This window comes from Amblyomma mixtum, chromosome 10 (genome assembly GCF_055824585.1).
Source record: "Amblyomma mixtum isolate Tamu chromosome 10, ASM5582458v1, whole genome shotgun sequence".
Lineage (NCBI taxonomy): Eukaryota > Metazoa > Arthropoda > Arachnida > Ixodida > Ixodidae > Amblyomma > Amblyomma mixtum.
Genome location: NC_143021.1, coordinates 169,553,618 through 169,580,824, shown reverse-complemented (window position 1 = coordinate 169,580,824; position 27,207 = coordinate 169,553,618). Strand labels below are relative to the sequence as shown.

At 48.0% G+C, this 27,207-nt stretch overlaps 1 protein-coding gene across 6 annotated transcripts in view; it reads left to right on the top strand.

The window, feature by feature from the left end:
• Window positions 1-27,207, top strand: part of LOC149327703 (ubiquitin carboxyl-terminal hydrolase 8-like) — a 269,416-nt gene that overhangs the window by 87,635 nt on the left and 154,574 nt on the right. For all 6 annotated transcript variants that reach the window (XR_016285926.1, XM_089562390.1, XM_089562388.1 and 3 more), the window contains one exon: window positions 23,210-23,372. Coding sequence is in view for 5 of the 6 variants with exons in the window: in XM_089562390.1 (XP_089418516.1) it covers window positions 23,210-23,372 (163 nt within the window). In the remaining variant the exon portion in view is untranslated. The remainder of the gene's footprint in view (window positions 1-23,209; window positions 23,373-27,207) is intronic.

Here is a 27,207-nt window from a genome sequence, read left to right as displayed (position 1 = left end):
TAGAACTGGAGATAACGCACCTCCAAAAATCTGAATGTGCCAAAATTTCAGTTTTGAGAAATCGGAGAAAAACATTTTTGGCATATTTTTGTGGCACTAAGGGTAACTAGAAATCACTGAACTGAGTTCTGGCTCGTTTCTGATGTGGAAGAACCAGTTCCCGTCGACATAACTGCGCTTGCAACAAAGAAATTGCCGGCGAACAGATGGCATAGTCTGGAGGCTGGAACCCGAGATGAGTGCCTTTGCACTGCGACCTCCCCCAAGTTCCGGCGCGCAATTCTACCTCACAACGGCGCTGTGATCGCAGTCAGCCCCTAACAAACGATATGTGCTCTCTGCACATCTTGCCCCTCAAAACATTGAGAAGCAAGTTTATTGCTTCTTGGTGGGAACAGCCGAAATAACAAAACGCAGACACCGAAAGGAACACACAAAACGTGGACGAAGCTGACTGTCAACTAAAATTTTATTGGAAAACCCGCGCTTTTTGTTTCCTTGTCAAAAAGATCTTGCTTTTATCTCCCGTGGGGTTCGTTCAAGAAGGAAATTTCTTTTCTTGATAGAGAGATTGATGGTGTACTAACGCACCGCTGTCCTGTTTCTCGTCTCGCCAATGCCTCAAGGATCTCACGTGTCACTTGGTCTGCGTATCTTTCCATGACTTGAACTTCATGCAACTTGGGCTCACACTTGCGCTCTTTTTTGCCTTTCTTGTTTTCTTTACAATCTCTGCAATGCAGGGCTAGATTGCTGCTTGGGGCACCTGATAGCGATGATGCATGTTCTCTTATCCTATCATTAAGGCACCTTCCCGTCTGCCCTATATACTGTTTGCCACAGGCCAGAGGGATATTGTAAACCACACCTTTAACACATTCGCTGAATCTTGTTCGGTGTGCGATCTGGCATTGCTGCTTCTTTTGCCTGTTGACTCGAGCACACATGCTCATTGTCTTGTTCGGTGCAGAGCAAACAACCCGGACCCCGTGCCTCTTGCCAATCTTCATGAGGTTGTGGGTCAATCCATGAACATACAGAACCACTGCTAATTTCTCCCTTTCATTGCCTTCTTCAGGTCCACCTTTCCTTCCGTGCACTCCTTTCACTTTCCGCAGCAAGCTTTCAGCTACGCTGCTGAGCATCAGAACGGGGTAGTCCGCATTTTTTAGCCTTTCAATCTGCCGCCGAAAACTTGTCTCCATCTGATGCTCACACGATTTCTTCAGTTCTGATGCTCAGCAGCGTAGCTGAAAGCTTGCTGCGGAAAGTGAAAGGAGTGCACGGAAGGAAAGGTGGACCTGAAGAAGGCAATGAAAGGGAGAAAATACCTACAGCGCCCCCACTGTGGCATTGTTGTAGGGGGGAAACATCAAAGAAACAACAGATAAAAATACAGTAATTGAGGCAAATGATGCAGTATACTGAGAAAACATATGGACTATAGGAGTAGAGGCAAAAATGAAAAGAACATTGCAGAAAGAAAAACACGCCCGCGACAGACGCGGAGAAAATTACATTCAAAATACAACACTGTTTTAGCTGCACAAAACTAGAACACAATGCACCAGGGTAATAGCTATTGCTACACTGATATCATATGTGATACCAGCAGTCATTTTAACTTAATACAATCATATCAACAGGTGGTTTTGCAAAGCGCTGTAAAAAGGTGTGGCAGGGGAAGCACCAATTTGTGCAGGCAGACTGTTCCAATCATGTGCTGGGAAAAAACTATGTTTGAATGAGTTAATTCGGGAATTGTACTCGCGCACTTTTAGTGGGTGGTCGGTGCGGGCGGAAACCTAACTTGGCTCATGTATGTATTTCTCTTTTGGAATATCACTTTTTCCATTAAGAACATTATAAAAGAAAGAGAGTCTCAGATATTTTCTCCTTTTTTCAAGTAACGGCCACCCCAACTTGTCGCGCAAAAAAAGAAGAGCTTTTTTCGAAATCGAAATCGCCGGAGACAAACCTAGAAGTCCGTTTTTGAACACGCTCCAGTTCCTCAATATTCTGTTTTGTATGCGGGTCCCAAGCGGTGCGAGCTTATTCAAGTGGAGGGCATACGTTGGACATGAATAACGTCTCCTTGAGTGGAATTGGCACATCCCTGAAGTTCCGTCAGAGGAAGTTTAATGTGTGGCTGGCTTTAGCCGTTATATAATTGACATGTGTGTTCCATGAGAGGTCAGCCGAGAAAAAGACTCCCAAGTACTTATAAGTTGAAACAGCAGATATGTCGGAGCTGCCAAGAAAATAGTCTGTAAAATTTTTCTTTTTCGTAAACCGGATGAGATTACATTTGGAGAGATTTAGCGTCATATTCCATTTTTCGCACCAAGAGAGGTCCTGTTGTAAAATAGCGGCATCTGCTTCCGAAGATACAGCAGTCGTCTGCATAAAGTCTGATTTTAATTGAAATGTTGCTAGTGAGATCATTTACAGTAATCCCTCGTTATAACGAAATCGCTTTACTCGAAATATCGCTTTATTCCAAATTTCTTCCGGTCCTGACCCAAACGCATGCATTTTAAGCCGCATTACTCGAAGCGCACGAAGAGCTTGACCCGCTTAGAGCGAAGTGGCAAGCGGAGGCATCGCCACCGCCGAGCGCAGGCATCGCTGCCGTGGCGGCGACCCTTTGCGCATGCAGTGCCAAATTAATACCGCCGACGAATTAGACCCATGCAGGCATAGAACAGGCCACAAAAGTACCAAACCTACGATCGATGACCTGCCTAGTAATGGGCACCAAGAGAGTGCCGAGTGTCCCCTGCTCAGCGGGGCCAAATTCCATGGTGCAGCGCGCCCGAACCGTTAATCTCGGTCGGAAGCGCATTCCTGGTGTTCCCCGTGGCATAATCCACACGAAAATGAATTTTTCCTCGCGCTTTGCGATGCCAGAAAACCGCGGTGTCTTGGATACGGAAAAGTGACCAGTCATACTCGATTCGCGCCAAACAACAAGACAAACGGTCTAAATGCGTGTCAGGGTCACTGAATTTTGTTGTTACGGCGGGGACACATGTGCGAAAAGCTAGCGCGATTCACCGCGGCGCGAAGTTGCGAACGTCATCGCAGCGTCCGATCGTATCTCGCCGCCTGCGCCATGTCAACGACGGGCCGCCCGCGGCAAACGCAATAATGGTTAGCGGGAGCCAACGCGAGCGCGGAGAGCCGCAACGTCATGATGACGTAGGGCGCGCTCCTTTGAGCCGGGCCGACCTGCCCACGGCCGGTCTCGACGAGCGCGCGCCGAGACCGGTTGTGGCCTGCCAGCCTTGGTGCTGGCCGCCGGCGTCTGTAAAACGCGATAGTATTGTTTGTTCAAGTTCATAGCAAGCCCTGGGGGTAGAGGTGATAACTGCGATACAACCAAATTTCATCCGCTTTGGTGCTGCTCCTGCCTGATGCGGTTCGCCTGCCGTCTGCTAGCTAGCTCCGTTGCTGAAGGCGTCGCAGAAATCTAAAGTTTCTTTTATTATGGGGCCGGTTGACAGTAAAGGGGTGCCGGGTGTAGTGCCTTTATTTGAGTGCTGGCCAGTCCCGAAGCGCTAACAGCTGCGGCATCGATGCGAAACCGGCTAGGCTTAGCGGCGACCAGGGCAGTCGGGGAGCAGCGCGCAGTTTGTCACCCGGCGTTCCTGCAGGCGGCGTCGTTGCCGAAAGCTCCACTCTTGCACAGGCATGCTGTCGTTGCTCGAATTTAGGAGGCAGACTTTATGGCAGCATGGCTGCTTTGTATTTTTCTTGTGTGAACGGGAAGTAAGCCGAGCCTGCCGGCCTGTCGATCAGCCTGGATCCCGTCTGGATCACAAAAATGAGCTAAAGCTTGTTCTTGATATAGATAATAAACTCTGGTATAAGAAATTTGAAGTGTATCATCTTTGAGGATCGCTGACGAATACTGAGTTGCTGAGAGAAGTAACAAATGTGCTACGAGCAAATTTTGTAGCGAAAGCTAAATTGGCGACGAACTGGCGATTTCGCTGTGGCGCTGCTCCGAGGAGGCACAGAGACCGACCTTGAGCCGTTGCCTAGGAACCGCCACAGCTGGCAGACGCCGCGCGGCGTCATCCGCCAGCTTCCTCGCAGTTGTGGCGCAATTAAATCACGACTGTTTTAGCTTTTTTTCGAGCGGTCGCTTATATCGAATTATCGCTTATAACGAATTTTTTCGCCGTCCCGCTGACTTCCTTATAACAAGGGATTACTGTATAAATATTAAAAAAGAAGAGGACCTAAAACCGATTCCTGCGAAACACCTGAAGTCACGCCCACACTTGCAGAACTGATTCCGTCGTAAACTGCGCATTGTTTCCTTCCGATAAGATATGCCTGGATCCAGGTTAGGAGTGTATAGTAGGGATATTTAAATGTGAAAGCTTCTGTAGTAACAGGTTGTGGGCAACTAAATCGAACGCTTTTCGAAAGTCTAAAAAATACAATCTATCTGACCCACGGAATTTCAGGAAACGGAAATGTCATGGGTGAATTCTACGTGCTGTGTTTCACACGAGAAGCCGGACCTAAATCCATGTTGTGTCGAACAGAAAAAGTTATTGTTTTGTAGATGGCTGGGTATATATGACATGCTCAAGTGTCAAGAGATGTGGGCCGATAGTTACATGCTTTATTTTTATCACCGCTTTTATATATATTGGAGCGACATTGGCGGTTTTCCAGTCGAGGTAAATCACAAGTTTCTAAAGATTTCTGAAATAGTGCAACTAAGTATGGGGCAACTGCAGCAGCACAATTTTTCAAAACGTAATTGGAAATGTTGTCAGGCCCTGGTGCTGATGTAACCTTAATTTTCTGTAATAAAAGCATGATTCCCCGTTCAGAAATTTCAATCATTCATTCTGGTCAGGGTGCTTGGAGACTGAACGACCGTCTGTGTATTAATATAAGCAGAAAACACTGACTGGAAATAGAGATTGAAGCTTTGCCTTTCGAATCTTTAACAAAATCAGTTCCATCTAGTATGTCAGGCAGAGTGGCGCTCGTGTTTCTTATACTTTTAACATATTTCTAGACTTCCTTTGGGTTTGTTTTAGCCTTTGCCCAAGTGTGTTCAAGTATGCCTTTTTAGCCTTGCGTATTTCATTGGATATGTTCTTAGTTTGCTTTTTCAGCTCGGAATACAGAGTTAGCGCAGGTGTATCACATGCACTATCTACGAAACAGGCGTTTACGTCTGTTAATCATAGGTCGCAACTGTCTATTCATCCAGTGCTTATCGCCATGACGCTTGGCTGACATGAGGCGGGACGGGATGAAAGTGTGTGTCAGGGATAAGATTTTAGTTTCAAACAAGTTCCAGAAAGAATCCATATTCAGGGACGATCCATGTGAAAGGAAGTCAGGAAAAAACGCATCGAGGCGTGCTTGAGAGGGCTGGCACTTCATTGCATTGCAGGACAGTTTTGCTGGAACTACATCACGATCGCTTATTCCTGGCAGTGTTGTGGCAGATGAGACTAGGCTGGGGTCACTGCTGAAAAGAAGGAGGGGTTTGAACAAGCTGGAATAATGAGTGGCTATACAGTCGAACCCGGATATATCGAACCCGCATATTTCGAATTATTGGCTATATCGAACGCACAGATTACCCCCTTGAAAATACTATGTAAAAGTATAGGACAGTTGCGTTGTATATCGAATTGCATTTTCGCCGGACATTGGATATATCGAACGCCGCGCCGCGCCCCTGGAAGGCGCGCTTTCCCCAAAGACATTCCTGTCCGGTCCTCAGCCGCCTCAGCAGAGAACATTTCCGCAGTCAGTCAGCAGGCGCAGGGCCCTTTTTTTTTTTTTTTGTTCCCCGTTTTTGCGCCCCACCGGCGCGAGCTTTCCCGCTCCTCCTGTACCGCCGGCATGTGCTCCGTCAAGGTCATTGGAGCTCAGCGAAGAGAGAGCGCGGCATGGAGACGCGCGCCGACACGCTTCTTGGGGAAAGAGAGAGAGAGAAAACGGTCGCTCGTGGGCACTTCGTGGGTCTGGGGAAAAGAGAGAGCTCAGAAAAAAAAAAAAAAAAACGAAGCCCAGAGCGCCGATCTTTCTCCCTGCTCTTTCTTTTCCCTCCGTCGTTCCTTCGCAGCCTCGTTGACTGCCGCTCGCATAGGCTTCGCTCTTATCGCTCCATCTGCGCCTCGCGTGTTTTTTTTTTTTTGTGTGTGCCTGTGTTTCAACGCGCGACGTGAAGCAGGCCTTGAAGTGGCTGGAGATGAATGTCCGGAAAATTTAGATGACGATGAGTGCTTGGACGACGCGTTTCGCGACTTGTCCAATTTTCTCGACCCCGTTCCGTCCGAAGTGGGACTTTAAAGGGACCCTGAAAAGCTCTTTGCCAAGGTTAGCAAAAGCCCACGAGAGATCGGTATTCCATCACTTGTCGCCGCACCGCAAAAATTGTTAAGCGAACTCCATCAACACCGAAGATATCGCCGATTAAAAATGATGTTCCTCCTCTCCCCCACATACCACCCTCAACTCATACACGCGGGGCTCGCTCCGAAAAAAAAAAAGAAAAGACGGGCCGATGCTCCGCCCATGCATACGTCAGGCAATGGCGCTCTGCTTATGGCGATTTCCACTGGTGGATCTGAAGCGAGGCGCTCGAATCGCAAAAGAGCGCCCCAAACCGCCTCGGAGGGCAGCGACCGTCGTCGACCAGCGGAACATGCAGAGCGCGCAGCGGAAGTACTGGTTTCGGAAGTTGAGGTCTGGCAATTCTGGCGCCAAAATACTCGTATGCAGACGACGAGACGGCGGCGGTGAGCAAGCGCATCTTTCGCGACGGAACCCAGTCGCTTTGTTCATGTGCACCGCATTTTGGTGAACCTCGTAGGCAAACAGGAGCACAGTTGTTCTCTAGGTAAGTTCATAAATGAATACATCTCGCATGTCTGCAGAGTGCTTACGGTACGGAACGGTTTACGGTGCGACGGTTTGCCAACTCGCCCAGCTAGATTTTTCACTGAGTCATGTTGCCAGCCGGCATGAAGTGTGTACCGATTGCTGTCCTCGCGAAAAGACTGCAAACAGACCCTGCGTGTCAGCTTCTTTTTGGGGCAACGGCCGGAGCAGATGACTTTTCTTTCTTGGCAGCATTTTCCTTCTTGGCGTGCGAAAACGAATCGTATGATGGAGAAGACGCAGACGACATACGCGCACCAAACGCACGCGAAAGAAACAGCGCTCAGTGTTTCCTGCTGACATTCCTGCGCGCGCTAAAAATAAGCAAAAATCACACGTTTGTTTCGGAAGTGACGACATCGCCGACTACAGGTTCCGGTGAGATCCGCCGCTGGTCGGCGGATCAACCTAGTGCGCTCCGTATTGAACGGAGTTGCTCCAAACGACCAGCGGAATTCGCGCGGTCGGTCCAGGTCGACCAGTGGAACTCGAATTCGTCGCCACGGAGCAAGAAAAGCTGCTCCAGCACGACCAGTGGAAATCGCCATTATTTACTTCCGGTGGTCGCAGACACATGTGCGAAAGTGAGTGCGATTCACTGCGGTGCGCTGTTGCGAACGGCGTCGCAACACCCGATCGCAGCTCATCGCCTGCGTGCAACTTGCTAGATGTCAACGACGAGCCGCGCGCGGCAGACGCAACGACGGGAAGCGGGAGCCAAAGCGAGCACGGAGAGCGGCAGCGTCGTGATGACGTACAGGGTCGTCCACTCTTGGGGTGATCACCGCTCCCCGTGGCTGCGCTCCGCGGAGCGCCAGTGCGTCCGGCGCGGCCGCGCATCGAAGCAAAGCTGCGCATGCGCGGGGGGAACTAGGGGAGGTGCTTCGCGTCGTCTGCTACAGCGCTGGAGCGCGCCGCTCTTGCTTTGCTGTGAAGCGCACTTCACTGAGCTCCAGCGACTGAGGGACCGAGACGGCATCGCGGGAAAGAGCACTTTAATCGCGGCAGCGTATTGGTTTCGCCTAGAGCATGTGAACAGCCTGTTTCTTCACCGTCAGAAAGTCAATTCAATGCAGAAACTGAAACAAGCATCTCCGCAGATAAACGACTTAAGCATTGCCCCCCCCCCCCCGATTGATGAGGATAAAATGACTAAAGCGCTATTCTTTTGCGCGCTGTGCTGGTGCTATTTTTTGTTGTTGCCGCAACTGTTAGTGCCGTGTGTCTGGAGATCCTATCAGGCGCGCTTTTCTTGGTTTAGGGCGATGACGTGATGAGCATAGCGCGCAGTTTCGTGCATCGCTTGATGCTATATCGAATTTGATTAATGGGGCTAATAAAATGGCCAACATCCGTGTAAAATCAGGAAAAAAAAATTGAGCGATTGTTCACTCGTATATATATTTTGTTCATTTGCTTGTCATTTCTTCTACCATTAAGCCGGGCAATAAAAACAGTACTTTGACAGAAGCTAATCAGTGATCTCAGCTTCTCCGCGGCTATTTTATTGTTGTGTTAATGTCGCTCGTAGGTGTTCGTGGATCGCTTTACGGGATGTGCGACACTGCGCTGTCCGGCATAGCAACTGATTTCTGCGATCAAAGGGTCGCAACCTTACGCCCCATAGTCATATTTCTAGATCCGATAAAAAATACAACTTATTTACGTCATGTGAAGCCGCGGTGGCTCAGTGGTTAGGGCTTCCGACTGCTGATCCCGAGGGTGCGGGTTCGATCCCGGCCGCGTTTCGATGAAGACGAAACGCAAGGCGCCTTTGTACTGTGCGATGTCATTGCACGTTAAAGAACCCCAGGTGGTCGAAATTCTCCGGAGCCCTCCACTATGGCGTCCCACATATCCTGAGTCGCTTAATGTCGTTAAACCCGATAAACAAACCAACTAACAAATTATTTTGATTACCATCACTTGATGTAAAATCGCCGAAGCAGTTCCGGTTCGTTGTGGGATACCTGACGCGGGAAGTCGCATTCTAAGGTAGATTAATCGCAAATCAATTCTTTGATTATTACATTCATAAGCTGTTGTAAGGCAGGTAGCACTGACGTTTCTTTTTTCTTTTTTGAGTCTCTGGGATCAATGCACACTGTCTGAGAATGCTGTTTGTGTTCGTTTTGAATAGGCGGTTGGAGGGGAAAAGCTATGTGTCTGTTTTCTAGCTTACAATTAAGCTGTATTCTGTGAGAAAGAAGCAACACAGAGAAGTCAAGTGAAAGAGGAAAGAAATGAGTGACATATATTTACAAAAACATTTTCTGCACAGTTAGACACGGAAAAGACGTTGAGTAAAAGACATGACACTTTAGACGTAAGAGGCACAACTATTTCTGCCTGAAAACAAACGAAGTGAGTCACCATCTCTCTTGAAGACGGTACTTGTGAGGGTGCCCTTCACCTCAGAAAAAGTGGTCGGGGGGGGGGAAAATGCATAACCCAAGTTGAAAGGAGGAGACAAGCGATGGGGCTCGTGCGATACTTTGGTATGGATATGTGAGCGTTTCTTGCTTACTGGTGTGCCTTTTTTTTGGTCTGTTTTCTCCTGGGCCCATATCTTCGCTCTAATCGCTGTTGGCGTCATTGCAGAGCAGTTCTTTCTTAAAACTCTACTCTGTTCAGTAGCGAGTGGCTTCGCCACCACCGTCAATGACAGCTCGCATTCTGCTTGGCATGGAGCTGTACAGCGAACGACAAAAGCTAGTGTTGGACCTAAGGCGATCCCACTCCTCTTCCACAGCTGTCCAAAGCGCGTCCGCTGAGAGGCTGTGGAGTTGTCGGCGTGCCATAGAAAATTTCATTCTGCCCCAAACATTCTCGATGACGTTGATGTCGGGTGATTGTGGTGGCCAGTCCAGAACTGCCACGCCACGGTCGTCCAGGTAGGCACCGACCTTTCTTGCCTTGTGAATCGGAGAGTTGTCGTGCTGCAGGATAAATTCATTGTCCGGAAATGGTCCTCCGACTAGATACGGCAGCAGCACGTCGTCCAGGATTGAACAGTATGAGTCCGCATTGAAGCGGCCCTGGATTTGAACAAGAGGTCCAAGTCCTTCAGCAGTCATTACGCCCCAGACGCTCACAGCAGAGCGGCCGCTAGCTGCGACCCGCTGGATAAACTCCGGCATGTATCTATAAAAAAAAAATGTATTTCCTTTTTTAAACAAGCAGATGCAGAGTCTGGACTGAGAGTAATGAATACCGAAATGTTCTGACCTCTTAAGATTTTGGCTTGGCACTAACAGGCTGAAACGCAATTGAACTCGTCCCCAGAGTCAAATATACAGCCACCGTGCCTTTCCTGTCATTCCAGTGGTTATCACGGAATATAATACGAAAGGAATGAACAAAGACCCCGGTGGCCGCACATTTTGTCATTTTTGATCTCATTACAATATGGCGCAGGCTACCGATCCCAACTCGCGGGAACGAAACCTGGCCGCGGCGGCCGTGTTAGGAGCGGTCGAAATGTAAAACGCATTTGATGTATGCGATATCATAACATTTTAAAGACCGCTTAGACGGTCAAGGTTCTTTTAGCGCGCTGTTCTATGGCGTCTCACATAGCCTATGTGACATAAGACGTTAAATCTAAAATACAAGCACCAACATAGATCACGATTTATGCCCAGCTTCAGGCAAACATTTCTTCGCTCGTGGGTCCAGCACAACGCTAGTAAATCGGAGATTGTCTTTGGTTTCAAAATTTTCTAAACTCTTTGGCAGGAAGTAAATACGGGATACAGAAACGTATATATAATCTGGGATGAAACCCAAAAATCGTTGCGCTGAAAATATGGCTTGCGAGATGACATTTATTAGCTCAATATTTCCTTTAAAACACGGAAGAAAAAGCGCAACATGAATTATAATTTGAACACATGCTATCATTGAAATTTTTTGAATAGAGTAACAAGCTATCAACATCTTCGTTTCCATATCTGTGCAAAGTTCCTGCGCACTTGCAAGACATGAGAGCTCACGCTAATTATGCTTACCGGCAGTTCTCTGGGCGCCAAACTCGCTGCCTCTGGTCCCATCTTGTTGTAAAGGTGGACTCATCTGTGAAGACGACTTTTCTCCATTCGTTTTCGGTCCACTGCTCATGCTGAAGGGCGAAATTTACGCGCTTTACTTTGTTGGCCGCGCTCACTATTGGCTTTTGCGCCGCCGTTCTGCTTTTCAGACCTGCCGCGTAGAGGCGACGCTTGATAGTCGTGTCTGAGACGCCATCCAGCCCGAGGTTATTCTTAATTTCGCGAACAGTTGAAGTGGGGTTGTCAGCCACCGCCGCAACAATGGCCATGTCGTCCTCTTCCGTGGTCACTTTGGGCCGGGCTTTACGGGGAGCATCAGCAATTCTTCCTTCCTTTTTGTACGCCTGGATGATTCGATTCACAGTTTTAAATGGCCGATTAGTCATCTCTGATATAACTCTTTGGGAATAGTTTTGAAGGCAGAGATCTACAATGCGCCGTCTTTCATTTTCTGGCACCCGCGACATGGCTACCTTTTCGAAAGTGCACCGGGAAATGAAATGGGCCTGCGCTGTCAAAGAGTTTTTGTCGCCGAAGGGGCATGGGAAGCAGCAAAAGATAAAAGCAATCCATATTCCAAAGCTGATCGCACGATGATCATGCAAGCCGACAGAACTGCGGTCAGAGTAAAAGCAATCCATATTCCAAAGCTGATCGCACGATGATCATGCAAGCCGACAGAACTGCGGTCAGAGTAAAAACGTCCGCTGGCCTTCGCTTTTACGAACAATCCGAGAATCATTCGCTTGAGAGTGGCCAGCCCCTTCGTTGAGCAGTCATGAGCAGCCACGTATCAGCATCGTAAGCTGATAAGAGCGGGTCGCATGACTCGGCTACCACAGACCGCCATCCTATACATCTCGGACATGATTCAAGCTGAACTCGCGCTGGTGCTGTGCGGCTTCGTATCATTGAGAAACCCGCTGCCGTGACTCAGTGACTTTCGCTCTTGCCCCTGATCCAAACGTTGCGGGTTCAACCGCAGCCGCGGAGGCAGTACTTCGATGGAGACAATATAGAATAAAACGTGTTCCACGGCTGCTTGGTTCATTCTGAAGAAAGGTCAACTTTTGCAACTCAAAAAGAAGGTCGAACACACAGATAGTCAATGGACAGGACAGGCGCTGTCCTGTGGCCAGGAGCGGGCAGCGGCTGTCCTGTCCATGGACTATCTGTGTTCGTCCTTCTTTTGCCCTATAACATTTCACCTTTATAGCGACATTATATGGCTTATCGGCAACGAAACCCGGATGTTGCTGTTTGCAAAAGTGGTCCAAAAACTCAGATGACGTAATCAAGGAAAGCCAGACATCATAATTGAAATATAGCCTAGACATCAGAGATGTGTGTACGGGATAATAGTTAGCAGTATTAATAGTTAGTAGTGATAATAGTGAAAGGTCTTTAGGACAAAGTCCTTAAGGTGAAAGGCCTTTGCAATAGAGACCTTTAGGTAAAGGACATTATTATTAATGGTGAAAGGCACTAATGATAAACAATAAAGGCCTTCAGAAAAAAGTTTTATGGCAAAGACCTTTAGGTCAAAGGCATTTAGGACAAATACCTTTAGCTAAAAGGCCTTTAGGTAAAGGGCATAATAAATGCTGATAGTCATTATGAGATTGTTAAATGCCTTCGGGTCGAACGCTTTTTGTGGTAAATGATTATAGGCCAAAGACCTTCTGGACAAAGGCCTTTATGGTAAAGGTGGGGGAAACCTTTAATAGAACACGCAGCAGAATTCATGATGACCCATAAATGATTTCGCATTCACAGCACGCAAGCAGTGTTAAGTGACCTCGGTAATTTTAATGACATAATGCAATAACGCCCGTGGCTCTGCTATGGAAACGCACGTTAATAAACCCCGAGCGGTTTATATTAACCAGAGGCCTCAGCGGTGACCAAATAGTTTGATCAGCCTTCGTGCGTGCCGGATGTGTGGGATTCCATCTGCAGAGCGACGGGTGTTGGCCGTTTTATTAGCCCCATTAATCAAATTCGATATAGCATCAAGCGATGCACGAAACTGCGCACTATGCTCATCACGTCATCGCCCTAAACCAAGAAAAGCGCGCCTGATAGGATCTCCAGACACACGGCACTAACAGTTGCGGCAACAACAAAAAATAGCACCAGCACAGCGCGCAAAAGAATAGCGCTTTAGTCATTTTATCCTCATCAATCGGGGGGGGGGGGGGCAATGCTTAAGTCGTTTATCTGCGGAGATGCTTGTTTCAGTTTCTGCATTGAATTGACTTTCTGACGGTGAAGAAACAGGCTGTTCACATGCTCTAGGCGAAACCAATACGCTGCTGCGATTAAAGTGCTCTTTCCCGCGATGCCGTCTCGGTCCCTCAGTCGCTGGAGCTCAGTGAAGTGCGCTTCACAGCAAAGCAAGAGCGGCGCGCTCCAGCGCTGTAGCAGACGACGCGAAGCACCTCCCCTAGTTCCCCCCGCGCATGCGCAGCTTTGCTTCGATGCGCGGCCGCGCCGGACGCACTGGCGCTCCGCGGAGCGCAGCCACGGGGAGCGGTGATCACCCCAAGAGTGGACGACCCTGTACAGCGCGCTCTTCAGGGCGCTCGGGGCCGAGCCACACCGGGCCGGCCTGCCAGCCTTGACGCCGGCCTGCCAGCCTTGACGCCGGCCGCCGGCGAGTGAAAAACGCGCTAGTATTGTTTGTCACGTTTATAGCAAGCCCTGGGATAGATGCATGTCAAAAATGCATCACTTCTGACGGTCGTTGGCCAATACCGAGCTGATCGTACAAGTGATGAATGCGATACTAGCAAATTTTATCCCATAGCCGCTTTGGCGCTGCTGCGGCGCTTCGCCTGCCGCCTGCTAGCTCCGTTGCTGAAGGCGTCGTGGAAATCGAATATATATTCTATTATGGGACGAGTTCGCAGTAAAGCGATGTGAAGAGTAAGCGACTTCCGAGGCGCCGTCAGCGATGCGAAACCATTAGGCCTAGCGACGACTAGGGCAGCCTGGGACCAGCGCGCAGTTCGTCGCCCGGCGTTGCCGCAGTCGGTGTCGTTGCCGAAAGATCCACTTTTTAACAGACGTGTTGTCGTTGCTCGAATCTAGAAAGCATCATCTCTGGTAGAATGGCTGTTTTGTATTTCCTTGTGCGAATATGTCAAGTACGCCGAGCATGCCGGCCGGCCGACCGGCCTGGATCAGGTCTGCCGGCGTCATAAAAAATGAGCTAAAGAGTGTTCTTGACGTTAATAATAAACCCTAGGCCAAGAAATGTGAAAAATGTGTCATTTTTGAGGATCGCTGACCAATACTGAGCTGCTGGTAAAGGTAACAACTGTGATAGGAGCAAATTTCTGGCCACAACCGCCTTGCAGCTGCCGCTGGCCTGACGTTGGGGTCCGGCTCGCCTGGCGCCCGCTCGCTTCGCGGCTGAAGGCGTCGCGGAAAGTGACCATACTATTACTTTATTGTGAGATGATGCTGTTGACTGTAAAGCGATGTGTAGAGTAAGCCTTTTATTATAGCTCAGGCGACTTCCGAAGCGCCGGCCGCTGCCTCTTCGACGCGAAACGAGCTATAGGCCTAGCGACGACCACGACAGCCAGGCAGCAGCAGAGCTCGTCGCTCGGAGAGCCCGCGAGCGGTGCCGTTGCCGAAAGCTCCCAACATAAGCAGGCATGCTTTGTCGCTGCTCGAGTATAGCTGGCAGTCTTTCTGATGACGATCGGTGGCGCGCCGTCCAAGTTTTCGCACATCTGTCTCCTGATTGCTGCTCGAACAGCATGGATCCGGAGCTCGAAGCGCGGCTGCGTGCAGCCACCGCTGAGATGGGCTTCGAGCCTTTTAGTACACGCCATACCGAGACCCACAGGGTGACGACAGCAGCGATATATATAATTCTAGTACACTATAGCAGCGACTCGTCGGCGCAGCTAGGAAACTCGCAAAGGCGGGCGCCGAGATTTGACGAAAACACATGCTTTTGTGAGCAGACGGATTTCCATCTTTACCGGAAGTACCACATTAATTTCAAGAAATGCGCTGGATTCTTACCTCTGTATACGTATGTTTTAAAAAAATAATAAGCAATCAATAAAATAATATTTCAAGGAGCATCAGTGCTCAGTTTCAAATGAAATGTTGCAAAAATTGCGCGTGACGTCAATGGGCAGAGCCAATGAGAAGGGTCGCCCAGTCCATGGCCAAGGCTGCCCAGTTTACGTCAAGTGGTAGGGGCGGGTAAAAACGCGCGGTGAGGTGTCGCCCTAATCGGCTGTGAGCGGCAAGTTTGAAAAATTGTTTGTAAATTATTGGTTCCACGCGCAGCTTTCTGAATCAGACTAGAATACTCGCAGAGACCACCTCTACAGAGTTGTTGCAATAAAATATGATTGAAGAAACCATTTCAGGGTCCCTTTAACGCTGACAGCGAACTTCAAGCGGTAACTGGCGTTCAAGACGCCGACCCCAGCGACGACGAGGGCAACTGTGTTGTCGAAGAAACGCGTCCGTGCGCAGCCACTGAACTGCCGTCAGCGTTAGCTTGATTCGGCGCTGTCGCGGCGAAATGGAAGGCACTGTGCTCTCGCACCTGGACAGTCTCGAGAAGATCGAGGCCAGTGTTTTGAACTTCGTTTCCCAGGGGAAAAAGCAGCCCAAAATTAGTGATTTTTTTTCCGCGAAATAAAGCGCTTTCACATTGCGTGCACTATGTGATTCGCGGCTGTTCCAAACGGTAAGCCACAATTTTGTTATGATCGGGAGTGCAGTTTTAGCCTATATCTGTATATCGAATTTTCGCTATATCGAACTATTTTCCAATCCCCTTCGAATTCGATATATCCGGGTTCGACTGTAATATAATAGGGATTTAGTGTGAATTACTGGTTGCAAAGAAGACCATTGTACGCTAGGCATATTAAAATCTCCGCCTAGAATAATGTATGTTGCCTTTAAAGCTAATAATGCATTACTAAGTTGAAAAAATGGCTCTGCACTGGTAGAACCTGGGGGCCTATAAAAAGAGCCAACTGCTAATGAAGTACCATCGCCCAGCAGAATTCTGCACCAGACAGCTTCACAGGAGTCCTCTAGGTTGATCGACGTACTTCTTAAACTGGTATGAACGAGTATGAACACAGCACCGCTGCGTGCATTGCGATCCTTCCTACACGCAGTACAGGTGGCAGGAAATATTTCGCTATCGCTTATGTTGCTTTCCAGCCATGACTCCGTGCCGATTACCACATGTGCATTTGTTATTTCCAGGAGCGAGTGAAATTGGTCAGTTTTATTTTTTAGGCTACGGCAGTTAACGACAATGCAGACAAGTTCACTTTCAATAGCGTTTCGAGAGTCAACTGAAGAGTGAGGTGATGGCTATTGCTCTACACAAGTGATAGTGTCTGTTTCAGTGTTGTACATTAAAGTTTTATTGTTAAGTTTTCCTCTGCGTTATTTAGCAAACTTTAAAAGTTTTTTCCTTTGTTGCCAAACTGTAGCCGAAAAGTCCTCGCTTATTGCCCAGTTAGTATCCTTTAGTTTTCCGGCATTTGAAAGGGCACGGTTCTTGTCTTTAAAAGACAAGAATTTAACGATCACAGGCCGCTCCTTGCTTGGCCCATAACGCCCTAGTCTGTGCGCCCTTTCGATAGCCGCAGCATGAAAAGAAATGTTCAATTTTTCATCGCAGAATGAGATTACGTTACTCTCAGACTGTTCCCAGGATTCATCTTCATTGTCATGGATACCATAGAAAATTAAATTGTTCCTTCGTGATTGGTTTTCCAGATCATCATGAGATGACTGCAGTGCGGCTCCAAGCTTTTCAGACCTTTGCGATAAACACTCTACCTCAGGCTTTAGTGGGAGAACCAGTGACACATTATCTTCAACGAGCTTGACCTTATCTGCAAGTTTGGTTAGTTTTTCTGCAAGCGTCCTTTGCTCAAGCCGAATGGAACGTAGTTCATCCAGTATCGCGGACGGCTGCTGTGTCACAGGTATTTTCCCGCAAGCAAATGCCGGAAAGTGTGCGTATCCGGAACAAATCGCGCTGCATGAGAGCATGCACACAGCCGCTTTGGGATCCAGATTCGGTTTTCCATTAGCAGAAAGGTAGGAGTGGCAAACCTGAGAAAGATAAGGGTGCTTATACAGCTCGTGCAGAGGGGTTGCCAGTCGATGGAGTGTTCAAGCGCCGGTAGCGCTGCAAGGTCCAGCGGTGAAACGTCAGTCCAAAAAGCCAGTTCAGCAGGACAGGCCATAATAGAAAAAAAACAACAAGGAAATGCTACAACCACACCAGCAAAACCATGCTTACAACACAAAAGCACACGTGTGTAGAGCCGACCAACGGACTGAGCCGGCACAACGACGTAACGAAAGCAAAAGATCCCGTGACCATGCACTCTTGAACACTGCCACCGAGCGTGCCGAGGGTGCTTGCGTGTCGCAATGACACAGGCAGGAGAAACGACGGATGCGTTCCCCTGAGCAAAAGGCCCATGCAGAGAAGAAAGTAGGGAGCATGGTAGGGAGCCTTGGCGGAGGAGTCCATTATTAGCGTTTCTGAGGGGTGCGCCGTTCGCAGAAAAAAAAATGCGCAGACACGTTTTTCTTTGCTTTTACACTCTGATCTATGGCTGGGACCGGCAGCGCGTACGTTGTCCCATCTTCCCCTGTTTTTCGCTAACTTCCCCACGGTCCCCGCTTCACAAATTTCATGTGTTCCAGGGGCAGGCGTCATCGCGTGAAGTGAGCTGCTGCATTGCTACATTGGCTGCGCGCGCCATGTGTACTCCCAATCAGTCAATGCAGTGCGCGTGCATGCAGCCAGTGCGGTTTTTCTCTTGTCAGCTTTCACCGCACCCTTGGTTCTGCATGCTTCTTGAAATTCCCGTAAGAATCTTCCAAAAAGCCGGCTTGATTCCTGTGACGTGGAGGTGCGCGAAGCTCCCGCCGATGCAGTGATGGCGATGCTCTGGTCATCGGTGAACATTCTTCCGGTACCCTGAAGTTCGAATTAACGAGCTTTTACAGGCTTTAGAACAAACACCTCCGAGTATTTACTGTTGACAAATTCTCTCAAGTTTCTCATCTTTTTTTTTTTTTTGGCACAACCCTGTTATAACAATTATTGGTTATAACAATGGTATTAGCATGGCAATTGAATATTATTGTTATAAGTGGGTTTGACGGTAGAATAAACCACTCCGGTGTTTGAAATGACCGGTGGTTTTTTGTGGGAAACTGTGCATTCATTCCTCGCTTGGTTGTCCCGGCACTTGATCTTCCTTCTTACTGCACTGCAGACTCTGCTCAGCTTATTCTTTGCTGTAAGACCACTTTCACCCTTGTTGTTTCTCTTGTTTTTCTTCCACTGCGTGCTGTGTTTCGCGCTGCTTTAAGGGGAAATTTTGTGACAATGTGCACACCTTTCCTTCGCATAAAAACAGTGGCCAAGCGGCTGTTTGTGCCACCCATTGGTGGTGCCCAGGAGCCAGCAAACGTGGTCGCAAGTCGTGGCTTTCTGGCCGCCATCCTCTGCTCACGTCGACTCTCACACAGCGGCTTTCTTCCCAGCACCCAACTTTGTATGCAACTCCGCTGTAATGCCAGGAAGCCACCCTTTCTGGCGCTGGACCTGCCATCGCTGCAGGCTGAGGTGCTTTGCGCATTTTTTTCTTTTTGCCTCTGCAATCGCCACAGTTGGCTTCGAAACAGTGCTAAAGCTGTGGAAAAGGTCTGTCCTTTTTCCCTTCTTTCCCTGGTTAAGCTAAGCTTTACTTCTCCACTGTGAATTTTTGACGAAATTTGTATTATGAATTTCAGCTGCATTGAAGTATTTTGCTACTTTTTAACCTTATTTGCTAAGCCAGGTTTCACTGCAATTACCGTTTTTATTTTCATGTGAATGCATCATCATATATGGTGTGGCAGATGTAGTTTTTTTGTCTTCTTGAAAAACGTTCCAAGCCCAAGCTGATAATTTCAAAAAATACATTTACCATGCTATATTTTGATGTATGAGATTTTACTTGTAAATTTTTTTGCTGGTGGAAAAATTTCTGGTGGAGGGCCCTAGGTACGGCATCCATGTACTGGATGCCCCCTACAAGCCGGGAACCAATCCCAGGACGCACACCAACGGTGGACACACCAGTTCACCAGGCCATTCGCCCACTGAAAGGCCTGTGCTCCAAATTCGGACTTCTCCCTAACCCCAAGGTAACAAAAAGTGTCGGCGTGGACACAGTGATTCCTCCAACATCTGCAGTGCCAGTTCTGCTCCACCACCCGTGGGACCCACCTCGTTTTCACAGCTGTCCACATGAACATGTCGAGCACTGGCTGGAGCAGTTTGACCGAGTGCCCGTTGTCAGTGCGTGGGACACCGACACTAAGCTGCGCAATGGGTACTTCGCACTTGCCAGGGCATGGCTTTAGAGTCATGAATACAGCCTCTGCACGTGGGACACATTCTAGGCGGAATTAGTGAGCACTTTTGCAAGTATGTTTCGCAAGGACAAGGCCTAACTACTTCTCCAGAAGCGCATCCAGCGTCCAAACGAGAGCGTGGCATGATTTAGAGAGGAAACGGCTTTTCCGTCACGCGGATCCGAGCGTGTCGGAAGAATGAGGGGTGTCAAGGAACAGCTGTTCACTGGCCTAGTGCACAGTCCTCTGGCGACCGTAACAGATTTGGTCGATGAGGCGACAACAATAGCAAAGTCCCTTGACATGTGTGCTGTATCAGTGATCGCCACCAGTGTTGTGGAGACCGCGACCCCTTCTGCTGATCTGGGCCATGGTGAGGGAAGAGGTAGTGAAGTACCTGCCAACCACTGCGCAGCCACAGGTCTCCACGTTTTCTGACGTCGTTCGTGAAGAAGTGCAGCAGGCACTGGGCGTCTCGTCCCAGCCACTCCGCCTTCCCAAACCTTAAGTTATGCTGCCGTTACATGCCACCGCCAACACTGCGCTATGAGCCACCCACACATTGTCGAAGCGCGACGCCACCCACTGCGGACCTATCAGGTTTCAGTCGACAGAACCGACGTTACTGGCCACTAAGCACGGAATAGTCGCTGTCAGTATCGCTAACTATTATGTGCCTAGTGGCCAGTTTGCCACGGCGCTCAAGAAGGTGGCAACCAGTTGGTACAGCCCACAGACACGTACCACCAGAGGCCATTTGATTCACCCCACAGGAGTGTGCACGTTTTTGTGCACGTGTGCAACCAGTTTTTGTTTCTGCAAAGAGGCATTGCTGTTGCCCAGGGAGTTGGTCTCCTCACCGATGGTAAGGCTGATGTCTTGGTTACCAACTTCAGCAGTGAGCACCAGCACCTGAGTAAGGAGACAGCTGTTGCGTACGTTGAAGTCACCAAAGAAACTACGTGCGCGCATAGTTTAGCCAGCGTGCCGCCAACTGCATTCGGCGCCCCTACGGACCTGAACTATGATGTGAATCCGGGCCTGCCTCACAAGAACTGCGGACTTTGCTCAATCACTACCATAGCTCCTTTGCGTCGTCGGCACGCATCGGACACACAGGTTTTGTCAAGCACCGCATTATTACAGAGGACATTGTCCGTTCCCTTCATCAGTCACCCCATTGCATTTCCCCCTGCACTGCTATCAGGGCTCAAGCTCAGGAAATGATGGATACCGACGTCAGCTGCCCATCTCGGAGCCCCTGTGGTCCTTGTAAAGAAGAATGATGGGACATTACGGTTTTGCGTCAACTACCGTTGCCTGAACAACGTGGCGAAAAAAGATGTTTATCGTCTGCCAAGAATCAACAACACGTTATTATTTATTTAATTTATTTATTTATTAGTTACCCGCATCGCCCTGCAGGGCATTACAGGAGGGGTGTACAGACTTCATTAGAGGTACAAAATAATGTGATACATACAATGCTCGATGGCAAACTGTTCCAGTCTCGAACAGTTCTAACAAAAAAAAAAAAGAAAAATGCAAGAAAGTTCCCTGACCTTCAAGCAGTGGTCCAGTCAGTTGGATCGCCTCTGTGACGCCAAATATTTCCCTTCCATGGGCCTGAAGTCGGGGTACTGGCAAATCTAGGTTGACGAGAGGGGCCACGAGAGGACGGTTTTCGTCACACCCTATGGAGGTGATGCCTTTCGGTCTTTGCTTTGCACCGGCCACTTTTCATGGAGCACCTTTGTCGCCTTGACGCGGTCCTGCCGGCTATGAAGTTCTCTGGCCTTATACCCAAAGCCGAAAAATGTCATCTTGCTTACGAGGAGCTAACATTCTTAGGCCCCGTACTCAACCGAGAAGGCATCCTTCCGGATCCAGAGAAAACTGTTGCCATTGCGAATTTCCCGGCGCTGCGTCACCTGAAAGAAGTTCGCTGATTCCTCGGCTTATGTGCATATTACCACAAGCTCATCAAAAACTTCTAGAAAGTGCCGCACCCCTTACCCAGCACCTCCACCTGGTGTGATGTAGGTAAGTAACCATGCAGCCAGATCAAGAACGAATACTTAAGGGGGACGAGGGTCTTAAAACTGACCTTTTTATTTGCGGCTAGAATCTCATGAATGATGTTGCACACAGATGCGTTTCTCTCTTCCGATTCCAAATATGCAGCCAGAACTGAGCTGGTGGTCTTAGATCAAGAGTTATCTTGAATTCTAGAGTGTAATTAGGTAATTTCTTACGCAGCTTTAATGAACTTTCTCGTTGCATTTTATTGCTTTTAATTACATGAATTGACAGCCAGTGAATTGCCATACCCAGTGACATTCTTACTTTTTTCGTTTAGGCCACGTATAAAATAGCAGTTTACAATTAGCTTAATGAGTTGTTGTGTAATATACTGCGACCTTTTACTGTCAACATAGTATATCGCAATGACTTGCCTCCAGAGAAAAACGAAGAATGTCATCGGGTATGGGAACTCTCTGGCTGCGTAAGAAATCACCCGATCACATCTCTAGACTCTGCAAGATCTAAGACCACCAGCTCAGTTGTGACTACATACTTGCAATCGGGAGGGAGAAACGCATCTGTGTGCAACATCATTCGTGACATTCTGGCCACTAATGAAAAAGTCAGTTTCAAGACCCCCGTCCCCACTTGAGCTCCGAAAACGGTCTGCAAGGACAGTCTGCTGATGGCCTTTTTTTTTTATGGTGTGTAAAAACAATTTCTACCTGAAAAAGTTTCTTAGTTATAATTTAAAACTTCTAGTGACTAGTTTATAAACAAATTTGAAACATTTTGTGTGTTTCAGAATGTTTTTAGTAAGTTTTCTCTAACAGATATTGTCTTGTCAATACAATTTATTTCTTAATTTTTCAATTTTTTGTGTTTGTTGATTTTTTCACAATATTCACACCGCGTATTTGTGTTGAAATAAATTTCTTTGGAAAGCACATTCTCTTGCTATCACTTTTATGCATATTGCATTATTTTTACACCTTATGTATTTCACAGGAAAAAATCATGTCCGCAGCTTATCAAAAACACTCGTTTATCGTGATAACGAAAGAGTTAAAATGCCCGCCGGCCGTGGTTTTAGTGTCTGTGCCGTTCGGCTGTTGAATGCAAGGTTGTGGGTTTGATCCCAGTCCTGGTGGTCTTATTTCGATGGAGGCCAAAGATGCCCGTCTGCTGTGTGTGAAGAACCGCAGGTGGTCTCAACTGGAGACTTTGAATCAAACCAAAATCAGTTTTATACATACGGCCAGTAAAGAGAGTACATGCGAATCATCTGGGCCCTTGGCCTTCTCGGCTAGACTTGGGCCCATGCAGGAAGTGCAAAAAATATTGCAGCGAGACAACTCAGTATTATGCATAGCAGTTGTGCAACAGTGATACACAAATAAATGCAAAATAATCAAGAAATTATACAATAGTTAGGAGGACAAAAACAAAAAGTTAAAGAATCAATGCATCCGAGGGAGACACGGATTTATAGTGGAGTCGAATATTGCTGGCTCCGAAAAAACTTCTTTATTTCGGCGATGGACAATTGACCTATTTTTAAGATAGCCGGAAGTTGGTTCCAAATTTTAGCACTGGCATAGGCAGTAGTTTTTTTACCGCACACATTATTCACAACTGGAAGGTTAAAACGACAATTGAAAAAATTTCTAGTTGGGCGAGATGGGTATGCGATCCCTCTTTGCGACATCAAAATCCCCAAAGTGTCCGCTGGACTGAGCAGGCCCCGGGAGTGTGTCGTCACCAGAGACTGTGGTTTCCAGGATGACGGCGGAGGAGCTGAGCCGGAGCATCCCCGGGGAGAGCGTGGAGTTGTTTGAGAGGCGACACCTGGTGGACTTTGTGGTCCTCGTGGACTGGAGAAGCCCCGATGTGCCCGCGAGCAACCAGGCCCCGCTGCGGGTCCTCAAGGACGCCATATACAAGGTGATGGCACTGCTCACATGGGGCAGACAGGGTGCACTGCGTTCTGGAACAGTGTTTACACTGATGGGAAAGGCAGTTAAATCACTGTGAAGAAGTGCACTTAAGCCTCGATAATTCAAAAATCCTGGATAATTTCTCCGGCCCTGTAATTTCGAATGCAAATTTGACTGGCCAATTTGAAGATCTGGGGCAGGAATGCCCCATGCTGATTTCGCCCCGTACTGGCGACGCTGATGCTCGCGACGCGAAGCCCCCCTGCATGAGTGTATGCTCCGGCTCACAAACGGCCATTTGTCCTGTGACGCAATCGTTGTCACTCCGTGCTCGCGACAGGTCCATTAGGCACCATTGCGTCCAGGTCGATCGGTCTTCAGAACTAAACTGGCTGTTCGGGCTTGTTGGTCAGCAGTCGTGGTTAAAGAATGCAGCACGAAAAGACAGGGACAAACGAAGGAGTGGACAGGACTGGCGCTGACTACTACCAACACATTTATTCACAGAAACAAGCAGCTATTATAATGCCATCCAAGACCCTCGGGACCAGATAAAGCAGCAGGCGTGGGAACACTATCTAGCACAGATACAACATCGAAGAAACAGCACATCGAGGCGACGCAATGTCACCCCCATACCAAAAAAACTACATGACCAGGAAGAGCCAAGTCCCTCAGCATCCCTTCAATTTTACTTTCAGACAAGGAGTTTAGTTTTGTAGGTCTGCTGTAATTACGTCTCTGTTTTGCTTGACTTTTGTTCTTTAGAACTTTTTGACCTGTTCTTTACAACTTTTTAACTTTTTCTTTGAGTCTGTATGGCTTTCAGCATTTGACACAGCTTTCGCGTAGTGTTCTGTTTTGTTGCGTTGTGCCTCTTTGACTCTGCTTTGCTTGGAGTTTTAACACAGTTTTGCAGTATTGTTTTTGTTTTGGCTTTTGTTCTTTTTTCTGTCAATTGCCTTACAATGAGTGGACAGCAAAAGTCTATAATTCATTCTTTTGTTCCTGGTTTATTTTTGCTCTTCCTGTTCGTTTAATCACGCAGTTTTTTTTGATACAGGGGTGACGTTGCATTGCCAACCTGTTTCTTCAATGTTGTGTGCAACGATGTGTATCTCTGTTTGATAGCTTTTCCCACGCCTGCTGCTTTATCTGGCCACGTGGGTCTTGGATGGCATTATAAAACCGGCAAGGGAACAGCAGTTCGCAATTGGTGGCACGGTGCTGGAAGTAGTAAGAGAATATGTCTACTTAGGACAGGTAGTAACCGCAGATCCGGATCATGAGAGGGAAATAACCAGAAGAATAAGAATGGGGTGGAGCGCATATGGCAGGTTCTCTCAGATCATGAATGGTAGCTTACCAATATCCCTGAAGAGAAAAGTATACAACAGCTGTATCCCACCGGTACTCACCTATGGGGCAGAAACTTGGAGGCTAACAAAGAGGGTTCAGCTTAAGTTAAGAACAACACAGCGAGCTATGGAAAGGAAAATGATAGTTGTAACGTTAAGAGATCGGAAGCGGGCGGAGTGGGTGAGGGAACAAACGCTTGTTAATGGCATCCTGGTTGAAATCAAGAGGAAGAAGTGGGCCTGGGCAGGGCATGTAATGCGAAGGCAAGGTAGCCGCTGGTCCTTAAGGGTAACGGAGTGGATTCCAAGAGAAAGCAAACGTAGCAGGGGACGGCAGAAAGTTAGGTGGGCGGATGAGATTAAGAAGTTTGCGGGGATACAGTGGCGGCAACTGACAAAGGACAGGGTTAAGTGGAGAGACATGGGAGAGGCCCTGCAGTGGGCGTAGTCAGGCTGATGATGATGATGATGATAAAAGCGGCTCGTTTCACTGACTGAATGGGTTGGCAGTAGTCAGCGCCGGTCCTGTCCACTTCTTCGTTTGTCCTTTTCGTTTGTCTTTTTGCGTTTGTTCAGAAGTCTGGATTGACCTGTATGTGGAACCTTAAGGTAGTATTGGACGAATGGGCCCTTGTAGGTGTCTGCATGAGAAACAGTAATTCATTTGTATGCAAATTGGCTTCCCTGAAAAAAATTGGAATTGCGTGCCGTTTACCCAGTTGTTTCACTCCAGCAGTCACTTTCTCTGATGAGAGCGATCTCCGAGGCCCGCGTTGCTCTGGAGTTCAAAACTGCAGGGCCTTTTGCAGTTCACTGTGCGAGTAGTGTGTGGAGGTTGGATCCTACCGGAGAAAAGGAGGCGAAGTAGGGGTGTATTTTTTTTACTTGCCGTCAGTTGAAGAGCGACGAGTTAGGGGTCAACTTTTACACGGCAGCACTATGTGATAACCGCAAGCTTTGTCCAATAAAGGCAGCACACTCCCACCTCGGTCCCATTTTTTGTTTTGCTGTGGCGGTTAAATCAAGTATTTCTTGCATTCCAGATGACTTTGAATTAACGAAGTACATATCGCTGGCAAGAATTAAAGCGCAACCAGACGGCACAAAGGAGGAGGAAAAAAACGACAGGACAGGCGCCTGTCCAGCCGTTTTTTTCCTCCTTCTGGTTGCGCCTTAATTCTTGCCAGCTATGAACCAGCACGCCCCGGAGAGTGTTGTACTGGAGTGCGTGTCACTCCATTTTGTACTTGTTGTGGCCTTGGAGCCGAAACGCTTTTCCAGTTTCTCATGAAGCACAGGGTGTGGCTCATTGTTTGAAGCGTGTCTGCAAACCAAGGGGGCTGTGCCACTTTTAATGTGGGCCGTGCATTGCTCTTTTGTCGCACACATAATTTCATGTGTGAAATATTGAACCCTGATGTCAGTTGGTTCACTGTTAAAACTGGCCGTTGCCCTGGTGTTGATCTTGCAAAGCACAGGCCTTCAGCTCTATTGCGCTCTAGTACCTGCTCATCTTACCTCTCTGTGTGGAGTGAAAAGAATACAGGCCTGGTGGTATTACAGGCGTGGCTGATACGAATTCAAGTGGATTTTTGCCAGCCAAGAACATGACGCAAGGGAGGCTTTACTGGGCACCACAGACCACCGCTGAGTAACAGCAACAACAGGGGCCAAGCCTGAGGGCGTGAACTTCTCTGCTCCAGCGAAACTTTCAGGTCTTTGCACACCTGTCCTGGTGGAACCGTGCACTGCCAAGTATAGAAATATGTTTGCAAAATGGAGTTGCCAGGGTGGGGGAAAAAACACAGCGCACTCCTGAGACAAGGACAAAGAAAGACAGAAACTCAGGTGATCTCTACAAAATTCTGCTGACCTGCGCAAAATTTTGCATGGGGCAGACAGGCCACTGTGTGATTGAACGAAGCACCAGACAACAGTTGGCGCTGCAGAGGAGGCCAATCTTCCAGGGCCGGGGGTGAGGGGTGGTGTGCATCTCGTTGGTTTTTGTTTTCTTGAAAAGTTATTCTGTTGATGGCTTTGATTTTAATTAGTCACTGATTAGTACCTCCGCGAAAAAAAAAAAAACTGCTCAATAAAAAGTCATTTTCAATCCATGGCTACATAGTATGGTGAGTAGAGAGTGCAATAATTAAAACCATTTTTCTATTTTACCCTCATTAGTAATTTTGTAGCACTTAGAATATCGATGTTCGAGGTGTGAACATAATGCATCGATAAACTTTGCTAAATTGTAAATCTTTGGAGCGAGACTGAACAAATCTGCTTCGATTATTGCGCACACTGTGCCTTCAGCTTCCCTTGGCAAGCAATATGACATCTCTGTCTCACCCAGATGTTGAGATATCGACATACTAAGACAGCCAGACGTCCAAAATTTTCATGCCATTAAATTATCTGCTCCTGCATAAATTAAGCCCACACGATGATCTGAATTTAATAATATGGTCGAAATGTTGACTTCTT